Genomic DNA, 16,148 nt, shown 5'->3' on the forward strand with positions numbered 1-16,148 from the left:
TGACTGGCGGTGTTCAATTTACGTGTACAGCGAGGTACACGGACTTTGACAGTTTGACAGTTTAATGTGAAATATTATATTTTATTTAAAATAAAAGATGTTTCTTCTCTATACAACAATCAGCCCCTATCCCCGTTTTAACCCCTCACTTCTCTGTTTGGCAGTTTTCCGTTCACCCAAACCAGCCGAGGCAGATGCTGGACATCTTTGAGTCTGGTTCTTTTTTTCTCTTCATTGACATGCTCATTGTGTGAACTGTTAATTCTGCAAATCATGATAAACTGTGTAAGTCAAACACCAATGCCATGGTATCTGGCTATAAAAGCTGCTAAGTGTTGTGAGATCTCCTAACAGGAAGGACATGAAAATAAACCAGGGCCCCCTTCAGTTTGATAAAAGCACCTTTTCAATTCTTCAAGCCACTTGCAAATGAAGAAATACTGCCAGACGTTTTTGTGATCTCATTATTTCAAGATGGCTGCATCTCACAACATTCATATTGTTTATAGCTTCATTTCCTCTTTACTGCTGTGACACAGTGTGTTGTAATGATCTTGTGAGGCCACACTGTCAGAAATAGGGGTACATTTCAAGTCATTTTATGTACCACAGTGTACATCCTATGCTGATATAACCCCTGAGAGATTATCATTGAGCCTCAAAGTATGAAGATATGCATTTTCTTTGCCCAAAATGTACAAATGTCCAAAGCAGTAAAATGTATTGTAATCCATTGGACCTGGTCACAGGCTCTTCATGGTTCTTCTCCCTTGACCGCAGAGATCTCTAGGTGCCACTGTCTTCTGAGGCAAAACAGCTTTCTGCACTGGCCGTGGATTGTGGCAGTTCAGAGTCCTCTCCTTCAGACTCTGAAGGCCCCAGCCATTACAGATGAGTAATGGCTTAGCTAATTAAAGACCTATGTAATATTCCCTTTGTTTCTAAAATCTTAGAAAAGGCAGTTGCCAATCAATTATGTGAATATTTGCACATTAATGGCCTGTTTTCAGTCAGGTTTTAGACCATAGCACAGAAACAGCACTAGTTAAAGTTAGTAATGACCTTCTTTTGGCCTCAGATAATGGTCTAGTCTATTTTGTCCTGTTAGAGCTTAGTGCTGAATTTGACACCATTGATCATGGCATTCTTCTGCAGAGACTTGCTCAGACCCTTGGGATTACAGGTACGATAGATTCCAGTTTGTTCATGTTAATGATTATGACTCATCACAAACAAAAGTTAATTGTGGAGTTCCGCAGGGCTCCGTGCTTGGGCCTATACTTTTTACTTTATATATGCTTCCTTTAGGGAAAGCGCAACATACACTTTCATTGTTATGCAGATGACACACAGTTATATTTATCAATGAGGCCGGATGAAATAAATCAGGTTGATCAACTCCAGAAAAACTGAGGTTATTATACTCGGCCCGAAACACCTTAGAGAAAAACTCTCTGACCACATTGTCACTTTAGATGACATCACCATGGCTTCCGGTTCCACGGTGAGGAACCTTTGAGTTATTTTTGACCACACATAAAAAAATTACCAGAACAGCCTACTTCCACCTGCCGAACATCATGAAAATTAGAAACATGCTGTCCTTAAAGGACACTGAAAAACTAGATCATGCCTTTGTCACATCTAGACTAGATTACTGTAATGCCTTATTATCAGGATCTTCCAACAAATCTGTGTTCAAAACTTTCAGTAAATTCAAAATACTGCAACACGAGTTCTGGAAGGAACTGGAAAGAGAGACCATATAACTCCAGTGCTAGCTTCTCTACACTGGCTCCCCGTACAGTTTAGAAATAAAATTAAAATCCTCCTCCTCACGTACAAAGCACTTAATGGCCAGGCCCCTTCATACCTGAAAGACCTAGTTTTACCTTATCACCCTAACAGATCACATAGGTCCCTAAATTCAAGCTTACTTGTGGTTCCCAGCAATGTGCCCCTCCAACAGTGCCTGGTACACATCTTGATATCATCTCGGCACATGGGAGCTCCTTCGACTCCCTGTGGCTGGTGCTGGATGTACATGTAAATGAGAAATGTAATTTTTGTTGTGAAAAGTGAGCTCACATGTCTATGCGGTTTTCAGAAATGTTCAACACATGGTGCTGACAATTATGTTGTTGTCACTGTGACCTAGACTATTTCCTCCTCATCCTTGCATAATGTCAGTCTCCCTCATATTAATGTATTCTGGAGAACTGACCAGACGGATAGCACTTAACTGTTGTTTGCAGAGTGGGAAAAAAGAAGACACATTCAGAGGACACTTTTGAGCTCATAACTAATCAGTCTTACATACAGTACATACTATATGTACTCATGCACTATCTATATAAATGTAAACAAACCCATGTGTGTACTTCCTATAGCAAGCCACAGCCACAGTTATGCCATTGATTTTTCCTTGTTTTCTACTGTGGAGTAAACATCAGAAAGTGAAACTGCATCCAGAATCAATACCACAGTACTCAACTCGGAAGGTGGGGACATACATCTAAGAGTGAAAGCAGCTATCATCATCATCTGGCTACTCTCAGCAGGTAGGTGCATGCTTCCAAGGTCAGTCTCTAAATATAGGGGGACCCCAGATGGAGACACATAACAAGTGAGAGGTGAAAGGCAGAATATGTGGGGGGAGAAAAGAGAATTGAAGGTCAAAATAAGCTGTGGAATGATATTTTAAATGTCACAATTAATTATGAAAGGACTGATTTTGTTCGAGTCACAGTGAAATAAAAGGTTATGGAGCAAAATGCAAAAGACAGTGTGTGAGTTCATGTTTGACATAGGGCTAAGAAAAACATAAATAAATACAAGAATCTTCAAATACAAGGTCATAAAGACACACTCCTTCTTGTGGCACATCAAAATAAATCACTACAACTGTATGCTGGCAAGCTAAATAGGATTTTCAAGTCATTCCCAACTACCCTGATAATTAAACTTCCCATTATCCCCTTACTCTAGGTGCTTTTAATCAATATCCCCAACAAAATTATATATTGCCCCATCCCATGTAACTTTTTTTGTACATAAACTGCATGGATTCTACTTGTTTATCAAGTGTGTGAGTGTGAGATCACCTGCTGCAGCACCCACAGAGGTCATTCAGAACGATACTCCTCCCCTGCAGTCTGATGCCAAAAGTTGGATCCACGCCCTAGTCTTCTCCTTCACCCATCTGCCTCTTTCTCTCCTCCTCCTCCTTGTCCTCCTTCTCCTCCCTCTTTCACGCCACTGTGCCCTACTGCATAGAAAAGGGTGGGGATATTTAGGTGTGCAAGGCTGCTGAGTCACTCACTGACACACACACACACACACACACACACACACACACACACACACACACACACACACACACACACACACACACACACACACACACACACACACACACACACACACACTATTGTTATCTATTACATCTTAACTGTGCTGTTGTGCATTGGACTGCACCAAAATAATGCGTGTGTGACTCCTGCATAACCTGGATGGATTACAAAAGCTTCACATGAATGCTAAATTAAAAGAAAGGAAAAAGAAAGGAAAAAAAAAAGCATTGAATAGTGTCAACACTGCTCAGACATGGTTGATGCAATGATGATGTGGGATCATTAGTGGTTAGAATTCATAAGTTTCTCTCTTAGGTTCCAGTTGGTCTGCTTGTCAGAACACAAAACAGAATCAATGTTCCCACTTTGCTGAGATTCGGCTTAACGTGAAGGTAAGAGGGGATGCAGAGACAGAACTAAAATATTTGGAGAATGAATGGCTCTGAAAACTTTGAGCAAAGTGTTTGCCAGTGATATAAAACGCTAATAACTAGTATTCATAATCGATACCAGGGGAATATTTGTCTCTTTTAAAAAAAATTAAAATGGAAAAATCTGATAAACAAGATGAAATTCTGAAAATATTAAACTTGACTGCGTCAAACTAATATGAGTGTAACAATGATATCAAATCAGTAAGCTTTAATTAAATAGAACAATGTAAAAGTGAAAACAAAAATAAACATTGATTTATAGTACTTTGTCAATGAGCCCTTATTTTTGAGTTAAAGCCATGACTGGACGACCACACAGAGGCATAGTGGCTAACACTGTTGCCTCACAAGGTCACTGGTTCAAATCCTGGTTCAACAGAGTTTTCAGTTTCCTTCCACAGTCCTAAAACAGAGGTTAATTGTACGCTCTAAACTGACCATAGGTGGGAATGGTTGTGTGTCTGTTTGCTCTGTGATAGACTGACAGCTAGGATTGGTGCCAGCCCCCCCACACAACCCTCATGTGGAGAATAAAGCGGTAGACAATTATTAGTGAGTGAGTGAGCCAAGACGGGACTCACTTAAAATCATGATTTTCTGGACTAAAATATAATTTGTTTTGTTGCCCATTTAATTGATGTCATATTGCATTGTGATGAAACGCTGTAAGTCATTGTCTGTAATGGAAGGGTGAAGTTTAACTACGGCAACTTGTCCATGACTAAAAAAAGAGAACCAATCAGACGTGTTTTCACCCCCCAGCACATCAGAGGTGGGCTTAACCTGTTGATGACAGAGACATCACGGCCGTCGATGAACGGTTGTCTTTCAATTCAGCTTTTGCTGAGCTGAGATGCAGTCTGTCATTAGCCAGATCACTCATAGAAAACTACAACCAACACAACTGTTGACACATTTCCTCTCGCTCTGCGTACATCATCCAGATCATTGGTTTGATTGGTTGTAGGTATATCCAATTGCGTACAGAGGCATTTTCATCTACATCATCTACTTGGCTACGCCTCTTGCTAATGGGAGGTCACTACATCCTTTCCAGACTTATACCCAATGCTAGTGTGGTTTAGGTTATGTACCTAGTACCAGCTGATTGAGGTGCGGGAAAAGATCATGGAAAGGGTAAAAAAAAAACATAATTTAAAAAATGTAATAGAACATGAATGGTGCATGCAAGGGGTAAATGCAAAATAATACATTACACCATCATGACTCACCCCTCCCCCATGTCTAACAACCCCTTATTCCATCATCTAAGTGCCTTATCTTTCATCCAGCTGTTTTATATATAATTGCTGTGAATGTTGTGGTGGATGATAAATTGTTGCACTATTAACACCAGGCACTGGATATTGGTGGTTGGGCTCTTAGCTGCCCTGCATTTAGAAATGGGGCTTCTTCATTTACATTTTATGGACAGCAGGGATTTGAGAGTTCCCGGCCATCAATCTGCCTGCTCATGTTCAACATGAGAGACGGTCAGCCACAGAGTGGAGAACAGTCGCAGAGTGAGTATAGAGAGTGTCTTATAATGGTCTGTTATAATCTCTGCAATTCCATGTCATCATCATCATCATCATCATCATCATCAATTTTTGACACATTAATTGAACAAGTGTTGCATATGAAGTTGAACCTGAGCTTGACAGAGCAAGGAGAAGGCATGGGGAAGGACATGTGGTATTTCTCTTGTAATCTCCAGGGAGTATAATGGAGTCTCTTTTTTTCATTCATGTGCAATTCCCATCTCAGCCTGAAGACATATCTGGGCTTTCACCTGGCCCACTTTCAACCAGTAAGAAAAAAAGAGGCCAGGGAAGACAGTCTGCAATTCAGACAATCGCTGCAATGGTTAATTTTGACCATAAAATCCATGGACTTATGAATTTCATCTCATTAGAAGTTGCATTAAGAGCTGTTAGCCTAAGTGTGTCTGCGTGTCCTTAATGGGTGGGTGCAGTTATAAATGATGCAGTATGATGGTCTGTAAATGATCTGACCAGCAAACAGAGCTTGCATCTGTCTGCAGTGGGGTTGCACGAGGTACATGAGGTGATGTTGTTATTTCTGTCAGTGTTTTTAAAAAACAAACAAAAAACAAAAACGTAAGTTTCCTGTCAGAAACTTTTGTCGAACAGCAAGGCAAAGTAATTTAAGTAAATTAATCTAATCCTTCTTTGATGTTCCTTGAACACTCCCTTATTTCCATGCTTGCAATCTAATTTGACTCTCTCTTATATCAACGCATATCCATAAATCACCATTATTTATTGTTTATACCCTTTTGAACTCTTGCAGTAATGTAGTGAACCATTTGGTGGTCAATTTGTGGTCTTTCAACCGGATGGTTGTGGGTTTGATTCCTGGCTTGCCTTGGGCAAGACACTTAACTGGTTGCTCCTGATGGCATGGCATGGAAAAGTAAACTCTCACAATTCAATGAAAGTGATGATCATAAAACAGTTATTTGTTCAAATGCTCAATGTGGAGGATATGGTGAGGTCTTGAGGTATTTCTGGGGCTATTTTAGCAGAAATCTAATTTACTATCCATAGAAATGATACCGATGCTGTACAATCAGCATATAATAAGTATTTTATCATTTCTGTACTCTTAGAATAAGCCCTTTATAATAACATAGTCACGGGCCGCTCCTCCACAATCACGTCACGCCATGTTTCTACAGGAGCCTGACATGGACAAACCATGTGGCCGTTGCACCGAGTTGTTGTGAGACGGATCTGCAAAAAAAAGAAAACACAACGCTGAAAATCGTGTTCATGAGAGACGAGAGCAGAAGCGAGAGCAAATAGCTGCGATTCCTTTTCCAAATGGAATCACTGATGAGGGACAAACGTTTACAAATTGACGCTGACGTCACAAGTTTTCTGCTGCACAGGTTTTCAACTAAGTTGGCAAAATGTGTAACATAAGTCCAGTTTTTAATAATTTTATATGGACTAAATATTTAAATATTCTGATATCTTTTATTTACTGAAATAGTGTTTAATGATTTAGTAATACCAACAGATATACACACCTCTGTTACCTCCCCCTAGACTATATCGAACAATGAAGGAGGCCACAGGTTTGAACGAAAGAAGAGGGTTGGCGATCCCGGGCAAAAAAAAAAAAATAGATAAAATAATCTAAATAAAATGAATGAGGGGACTGCCTGTAACCTCCAACCAACTAGAGGTGTGTGTGAAATGATCATTAACAAAACCACCTGAGGAAGGAGGAAAAAAAAGCCCTCCAGCTGGCTGCCCATGCTCTCTTTCCTCCTCCTTTTAAACTTCCCTCTGATGAAGCCCTCTCCCATGAAATGAAGCACAGATGAGAGGAAAGACAAACGGGAGGGAGAGGTAAAGAGAGAGAGATGCTGCAGGCAGCCGCACAAAACCAAATTTTTGCATTTTTTTCACATTTTCAGAATGCTGTACAAGAAAAACATTAGCAGATAGAGCATGTACGCCCTGAAAGAAGAGAACACCAACACCTTGATTCTAGAACTACAAGCAAGGACTGCAGAGGACAACACTGGAGTGAGGACACCTCAACATCATCTCAACATCATCAAACTTTTAGTAGGCTATGATTTTTATATTATAGCCTACTAAAAGTTTGATGATGTTGTCCTTATAATTATATAATATAAAAATAATAACTGAATAGTACTCTCATAAAAATCACATATTTCTATGCATGGTATTCATGGTATTCATGGTGGCGTAGTGGTAAGCACTGTTGCCTGAGATCGATTCAAAAAAATGGATGAATATTAGCATGTTACACACATTCAGTCATTTTGATTTATTGTGTGCATTTCACTTGACAATAAAGATATTGTCAAGTGAAATTCGTTTCAACAAGAGATCTGATGTCTGTCGTGTCGCAGAGTGGAAAGAGAAGAAAATGCACATACCATAAATACAGAGGTCTGTTGTTGCTGTGAGTCTGCAGAGTAGAAAAGGAGTGCTGTTCAAAGGCCTGATGAACCAAGACACTTGTGTCCACTATCTACTGCCACACTGATGCCACACACAGCTGAAGTGTTTTTTTTTGTTTTTGTTTTATCAATAGTGGGTACATTTATTCTTTTGACTCAATCTCTTTTAGGGATGGGTGTTCTGTTCCTTTAATTTCATACTGTAACTACTGCTGGCAATAAATTATCATAGTATTACTTTGTATTGTAGATCAAAAATACACAACAATATAAAATAGTATTAATTATATACATTTACTGGCTGCAACAGTTTTTTCGGCATTAGGAAAAAGAAATAAAACATCATCTTGTTGATGATGTGTCTTTATTTTTGGTTACTAGAGCATCCAATGATCGTTAACCAGAGTGTGACCAGCATAGGATTCTGACAGCTGCTGGTTAACCTAACAGCAGCCATGGACCAGCACCATACACATACATATGCCGGTGAGCAGCTATGATGGGCAATTCAGGGCATGAGGACTACTGGTCCTGAAAAGGTCAGTGTTAATGACCAGAAAGGTCCTGGGAAATTCACACAAAAACACGCGGCGATACTTGCCCTTTAATGTGTAGCGGCGCGAGGACAGGAATGCCAGGAAAGGGGGGGGGGGGGCGGGTGAGCGTGCGTCGCGCAGGATGGGGCGAGGCGCGCGCGAGAGATGCTGTTGGTATGCGCTGCGATGTCCAACTGCAGCCCACGCATCCCCGAACCGTGTTGAAATACGGTGAAATATAAAAGACGTGGGAAGAGATCGGCAGCTCAGACACACGCGTGTCGTGATGAGATGACACGGCCAACTGGACACTCTGTGGTCACCGCAGGGACGCGAGGGGGAAAAATATCAGGCATGAAGGGAATGGACTCGCGACCTAAAGACACCTTTTAAGAGGAAGACGAGAAGAGAATGAGGGTGAATTCCTGCATGTCATTATCTGAAATGATGCTGTGTAATCTCACAGATGAGATGATGTGCTGCTGCTGCTGCTGCTGCTGCTTTGTTTATTGCATGGAGTCTTTACTAACTGTGGCTGTCCTTCATCCACTCAGCAAAGGGACCGCAAACAGCTTTTACATGAGTGTGTCTGACATCTGCCTGTCCAAACTAACTCAATTGCGCTTGTCAATCAAATTGCAGAATTGTCATTTTTTATAATGTTTGAACATCCCAGTGCATGAACTTGGTTGTTTTATCTGACATCTTGGGGGAAAAAAATATATTAAAAACAACAACACACACCATAAGACTGTGATATTTAATGGAACATCAGCATCCATTAGTAAACCCACTAATGGGCATCACTGGTGTGTTCATATGGGTATTCCCTGTGAGGGGAAAAAAGATGGTGGATTATATATGAGAATAAGTTAGAGAATAATGAGGTAAACAACAAATGTGGATGTTGTCTGTGGATCAAACAGGTGATTTCTATTTCAAATTATTCTGAAATAGTGACAATATCACCTCCCACAACCTCCATCCTCAGCACAAGTGGCTGTAAAACATTTAAAGAACATGCCTCCACCACCACCTGTACCAACTTCACCCACAAAAAGCTCCTATAGCTGCATCACGCAGAGAGAGACAGCATGTATCCGCTGGTCACTGAGGCTAAACAGGGAGGTAACTCCTGCATCCTCACACCTTGTCCCCCTTTCTCCCACTCCCCAATGCTTCGTGGCTGCAGATTTAGAGCTTCTGGTGATACATGACAGACAGAGACACACAAAGAGAAGAGGGAGAGAAAGAGAGAAAGAGAGAGTCATGCTGTGACCGTGGATATGGAAAATTGAGCTGGGTCCAGATACACATCACCAGAGGAAAGACTGTAAACATGTCTCACAAGTGGCAGTGGCAGTGGCAGTAGGTAGGAGAACTTGCTGATGTTTATCCAGATGATATTTGCTCCTTTGATTACACCTCTGTGGCTGTGTCCCCAAAGTAAAAATCCAATACTCCTGTGCATGTGCTGTCGCTTTTATGCAGTGGTCTGGGAAGTTTCAAGGTTACTGCTTCAAGAACTCTGCAGCGATGCACGCTATGGGCACAGGGTAACTTAAAAGATGACAATTTATGACCCTCAATAATCATCAAAACATCACTGTATCATGATTTTTTTTTTTTAATTAGTATTATTGCAATTACACAGTTGCCAGGATCCTACAAACTCATGATACGATAAGTATCATGCAATTATTTTGAATAATGAGCATATCCTCCACAGAATTTACCACAACAGCTGCTTTATCAACCTTTAACAGCAAAAACAATGGACACCTGTTTGAGACGTGTGCTGCATCACGTAAACTGACCTTTTATGTCTCAAGATTACTGCTACAGCATTTCCTGTTGTATCGATTCAGATGTCAATGGATCAGTATCGCATCTATGTTGTTTTTAACATAGCAATTGCATGTTCTGCAAGTGCGAGAAATGACACATGTCCTGTTTTTTTGTCCAAGTCTTACAAATACCTGACACCACTGACATCGTTGATCTACATCATCCAACCATTGTGTTTATTTTGAGTTGCTGTGGAGGAAAATGACCCGGCATCTACCAGGTTTAGCAGCTTCCATAGTTTTTGTAACGTCTGGGGCCGTCCCTTTGGCCAGGCATTGTTTTTTGCGTCATCTGCTGTTGCAGTTGAGGTGGAATTCCTGTGTCACAAAATGGCATGTTCGTATGCATGTTTGTCTTGTAGCTCAGTTTGTGATCTTCTTCTGTCCAGATCTCGGTAGCCATCCCCTCGACATTCGTTTAGCTGCTAATGAACTACAGCTAAAGGCACAGATGTGGGTCAGGTAGTACATCTTTTGCTGACACAGGTACATATGCAGCACCAGTATTAATTTGCTCTTGAGCTGTCCTGCAATGGAGTATAAGCCTTATTATTATCTCTCCCAAGGATTTTATGTCATGGGTTTATCTGTAAATGTGTCCTCTTGTTAGCAACTTCCTGTCTACAGTTTTTGACAGATCAATCGGAATATCATGTAGGTGTTCACCCAAGTACGAAGAATCTACCCACAACAATCGAATTTGGCAATTTGTAATGATGTGTGTATCTCAGTGACATCTTAACAGATCAGGCTAAATTATCTCATGTTTGTGTTAGATAGCTATAATCAGGTACACTTCCATACAGATTATGGATCCAGTGGTATGAACATTTCAACATGAGTGCTGGGATTTGCTGTGGTTTGCTGTCTTTTTGAGGAGGTAATAACAAAACCAGTCATAATTGTCTGCTACAAACTGCAAACCACCTGCAGCCGAGCTGGTGACATCCTGCATCCTTTCTCCATGTTGTGTTGCTGCAAGGCTGAATTCCCAGTGTTCTTGCTGTCGTACGATATTAGAGCCCCACATGTTTTACATTTTGGATGGGTAACTGCTTTATTTCCAGAATTTTCCCAACTTTAATTAAGAGAACTCTGGGAACATCTCTTGGAAATGATTTATTTCTAAATTCAAAATTATTTTAGGTGCTATAGATATGGTTGTAAATCAGTCACTACATTATATTGTGACTTGGGTCATGATATTTTGCCATCTTCAAAATTAAAGAAAGTTTGTAGCAGACATACCATCAACATGATAGTAATTTTAACAACTTTTGGAACCTGGGCTGTCTATTAAATGAGCATGATAATCACCATTCCCTGGTTATAAATGTGGTTCGGTAGGTAAAAAGAAGCACATGGTTAGCGCTAGGGAAAATATCATGAATTTTCATTATTGCATCACAAAGTCCCCTCAAAAAAAGAAAGGCGTCAACAGGGTTGAAACATACAACCATGTCCTCATTACAGCAGGCAGGATATGTGTCCTGCTCTCCTTTCATCAAATACAAACAGGCAGAAGCTGTTGACCGTGTGGATATTGACCCATGTATTATTGGTGTTTACTGTCTGACTCTCTTAAACACTTTCCTATTTTAGATTTTCTTTGCAGTGTTGTTGTCTCTGCTGCATCACCAGCAGGGACCTGCATGCAGAGCAGGTGTAGTGGAACAGTCAATCAGAGCTCTAAATGTTACTGTGATCTGATTGGTCAAAACATCCCACGGTGGTCTATCTTGTTGGATGGAATATATTCTCCATTTTGCTCTCTTGATAGTTTCAACTGTTTCACTGCCCACCTCCATTGCTTGTGCATCAGCTATCTCTCAGTCGAGGTAAATTCAAAATGTCACGGAATAAAGAAGCTGTCCATAACAAGCAGGATGATTTAAAGGGAAGTCACTGAAAGCTCCTAATGGAGGTGTGTGGTTACAGGGATGTGGGTGTACCCCACCTTTTTGCCCTGTGTCAGCTGGAATTTGCTCCAGTGACCCGTGACCCTCATGTGGAGGATAAACGCCAGACAATTAATGGATGAGCAACAATGATCACGGTTGTCAAGTGTCAGAGTTTAAACTTGTTTTTGAATATTCAAACCAGAAAATGTCCTGTGAGTAAGTGCTTTTGCCCATTTTTCTAGAATAACTTTCAATATCATTATTTACAACTTAATGGACTATTTTAACATGCAGTAACAATTTAAAGTGAAGAAAAACAAAACAATTATATACATTTTTTTAAAACACACTGTAGTTGTACACGAACACCAGATTTTGCGTAGTATAAAACATTATTTTTAAAAATATTTATAATTAGTTCAAAATTGACATTATGTTTAAAATAACATTTATTTGAGTTTTTGGCTCAATGTCCAAAAGCAACCTAAAAATGGACAGCTCGTTTGGAAATAATGTAAGAGAGGCAAAGTTGAAATGGTTTGGTCATGTGCAGAGGAGGGATAGTGATTATACTGGACAAAGGATGTTGAAGATTGAGGTGTCAGGCGGTAGGTAAAGAGGAAGACCACAGAGAAGGTTCATGGATATTGTGAAGAAGGACATGAGGACGGTTGGTGCACAGAGGAGGACACAAGGGAAAGGGCAGAATGGAGTCAGATGATCTGCTGTGGCAACCAAACAAAAGGGATAAGCTGAAAGAAGAAGATATATTTATAATATTATATATTTGGTACCATTTAGCTCATGAGTCAAGATGATGACATACTCCTATATACAGATGAACTATTAATATGATCAGTGACTTGATGAAGGTGTTCATGCTTAAGGGATGGGATGGTGATCACATCACACATACACAGAAAGAGGAAAGACATCTAAAAGATGATATGGAGCACTCAGCATATAATCAGATTTGTTTGTTGTAACTGCTCCCTGTGAGAGCTGATACAGTATTACTGGCTAGCATATTGATCCTGCACTCTGCTCAAATGAGGGAGAACCCATAACCTAATACACATAGACACAATGGAGCCAATGCAATGGTTCAGCCACTCCTGCTTGTCTCAAATGCCATGAATGTGCATGAATGTTTTACAAGAAGGCTTTGAAATCAAACAGCAATGCAGGGAATTACTAGTGTTTTTTTAGTTTTCTCAAAAAATACAAAAACATTGTAAACTCCATAATTAGTCAGAACATTTAGAAAAAATTTGATGAGCATTCCCCAAACCTCAGAATGATGATGTTTTCAGATGTCTTGTTTTGTCCACAAACCAACACTTTTTAGTTTGAATGATTTATTTGTTATATGGAGCAATGAAACCAGAAAATAATCAATATTAATATATATATATGTTTTTGAATGCTTTTATCTGAAGCGACTTACAAGAGCATTGAGTAATGAGGTGTAATTAATAATCCATTTATCAAATAATTGTTGCCGGCCCAAAATGAACAGCAACTTGTTATGGTGTACAAGGAAGATTCAGACCCTCGACATACCTGAGTGATCCCTTCAATTTAATGAATGAGTTGTTGCAGTTTTGTTGTTCATCCATAGTGAACACACTGTCATAACATTAAACTTGCACCTTTGCTCTCTGCCCTGTCCTGCAGCTCCTCACTGGCACATCTGCCAGCAGCTGAATCCACAAGTGTGGAGCGTTTTATTCCCTCCTGCCCGACGTGGCCCCACCCTGTCTGAAAGCTGCAGGTCCCATTTTCCTCCAGCATGACGGTTGCTACCAGTGACCCCACGGATGAAGCGGCAGCACATCCGGGACAGCCTCATGAACATTACGATCCGGAGCCAGATCATGAGTGCTGCGAGAGAGTCGTCATCAACATCTCGGGCTTGCGTTTTGAGACACAGCTTAAGACCCTCTCCCAGTTTCCGGAGACACTACTCGGTGATCCCAAGAAGAGGATGAGATATTTTGATCCTCTGCGAAATGAATACTTTTTTGACCGAAATCGGCCCAGTTTTGATGCTATTCTGTATTATTACCAATCAGGAGGGAGGCTGCGCCGGCCTGTTAATGTGACCCTGGACATTTTTTCTGAGGAGATACGCTTTTATGAACTAGGTGAGGAGGCTATGGAGATCTTCAGAGAGGATGAAGGTTTCATAAAGGAAGAGGAACGACCCCTGCCAGAGAATGAATTTCAGAGACAAGTGTGGCTGCTGTTTGAGTATCCAGAGAGCTCAGGTCCCGCTCGTATCATTGCCATCATTTCTGTCATGGTGATTCTTATCTCTATTGTCAGCTTCTGCCTGGAGACACTGCCAGTTTTCCGAAACGACGATGCGGAACTGTACAAATATGCATCCCAGTCTATGTACAATATCACCTCAACCTATGTGACCTCTCCATATTTTACTGATCCCTTCTTCATTGTGGAGACCCTCTGTATCATCTGGTTCTCATTTGAGTTCCTAGTCAGGTTTTTTGCCTGCCCCAGTAAAGCAGGATTTTTTGGCAACATCATGAATATCATTGATATTGTGGCAATCATCCCTTACTTCATCACACTGGGCACTGAGCTGGCAGAGAGGCCAGAGGATGGCCAAGCAGGACAGCAAGCTATGTCGTTAGCTATTCTCCGTGTCATCCGTCTAGTCCGAGTGTTCCGTATATTCAAACTCTCACGTCACTCCAAGGGTCTCCAGATCTTGGGACAGACTCTGAAGGCCAGTATGCGTGAGCTTGGACTCCTCATCTTCTTCTTGTTTATTGGTGTGATCCTCTTCTCCAGTGCTGTCTACTTTGCCGAAGCGGACGAGCCACAATCCCAGTTCAGCAGCATTCCTGAGGCCTTTTGGTGGGCTGTGGTTTCCATGACCACTGTAGGCTATGGAGACATGGTCCCAGTAACTATCGGAGGAAAGATTGTGGGGTCTCTCTGCGCAATTGCTGGTGTGCTGACGATTGCCCTGCCTGTACCTGTAATCGTATCTAACTTCAACTACTTCTACCACAGAGAGACAGAGGGTGAGGAACAGGCACAGTATCTGACTATCCAAAGCGTGCCTAAAGCCAGCTCTGCTGACGACCTGAAGAAGAGCGGTCGGAGTGGCAGTGGCTCCACACTTAGCAAATCTGACTATGTAGAGATCCAGGAGGCAGTGAACCATAGCACAGAGGACTTCAGACCAGAGAGCATGAAAACTGGAAACTGTACCATGGCCAACACTAATTACGTAAATATCACTAAGATGCGTACAGATGTATAATGTGAGCTGGTAGTGATGGTAAACTTCAACTGGGGTCTACAGGGACTCCAATAACACTTGGACTCCCTGGGTTGACCAATGTATGGCGCCCGGTATGAGAATCCACTGCAGACGAGATCTCTCAGAGAAAAGGCCAAGATAAAGACCTCACATTCTCCTAATATCCTATGGACCTATCATTGCATATTATAGAACTACTCCCTGTCTTATTTAGGACATAGTCAGTGTGTGCATGTAGTTAATCTTTAACTATACAACAGTAGTCGTTCCGCTTGCAAAAGTAGCCAAATAGTAGCCTAACCAATACTAATCAATATTAACAGTGTAATGGGACCATAAGTTTATACAGTGTTGCTCAAGCTGCCGTTGGGTGAAGTTGCAAGATAGCAATAATAATTTAGTTCAATGTAACTTTTGATTTTAAAAGCACTTAACTTAACTGTTAACTTGTGATTTGAACAAAGAAAAAAAAAAAAGAAAAACAACAGTCAGCCGTATTATCAGCATTCATGGGCAACTGTAATCAGCTCCTCTAACTGCCAAGGTCCAGACTCAGAGAAAAACTAAATCAAAGACCACAGCTGTTCTATCAGGGGAAAACATTTATTGTTACCTTTGTGCACTAGCTTGACTCCCTGGGCCTGCTAGATATTTTCTAGTACAAGCTAGTGTCCTCTGTCGAGACCAACAGATTTGACACTCTGTAGATCTGGACCACAAGAGCACACCACCCCTTTTCCTGCCATTATACAGAGTAGAGTGGATTTTATTGTAGAATACACACTCACCGAGACTCTGCCTTTTTCCAATAACTGGAG

General features: G+C 40.9%; 1 protein-coding gene across 1 annotated transcript; it reads left to right on the plus strand.

The window, feature by feature from the left end:
* Nucleotides 1-8,591: 8,591 nt before the first annotated feature.
* LOC310932436 (potassium voltage-gated channel subfamily A member 2-like) lies at nucleotides 8,592-15,330 on the plus strand (the record flags this gene model as incomplete). The annotated part of the gene is made up of 2 exons (XM_083895758.1): nucleotides 8,592-8,704; nucleotides 13,713-15,330. Exon 2 carries the CDS (start codon nucleotides 13,828-13,830, stop codon nucleotides 15,328-15,330), a length of 1,503 nt encoding a protein of 500 aa, XP_083751884.1. The 5' UTR covers nucleotides 8,592-8,704; nucleotides 13,713-13,827.
* Nucleotides 15,331-16,148: the final 818 nt, after the last annotated feature.

The sequence above is a fragment of the Microchirus variegatus genome, assembly GCF_963457635.1.
Source record: "Microchirus variegatus genome assembly, chromosome: 9".
In the NCBI taxonomy this organism is placed as follows: domain Eukaryota; kingdom Metazoa; phylum Chordata; class Actinopteri; order Pleuronectiformes; family Soleidae; genus Microchirus; species Microchirus variegatus.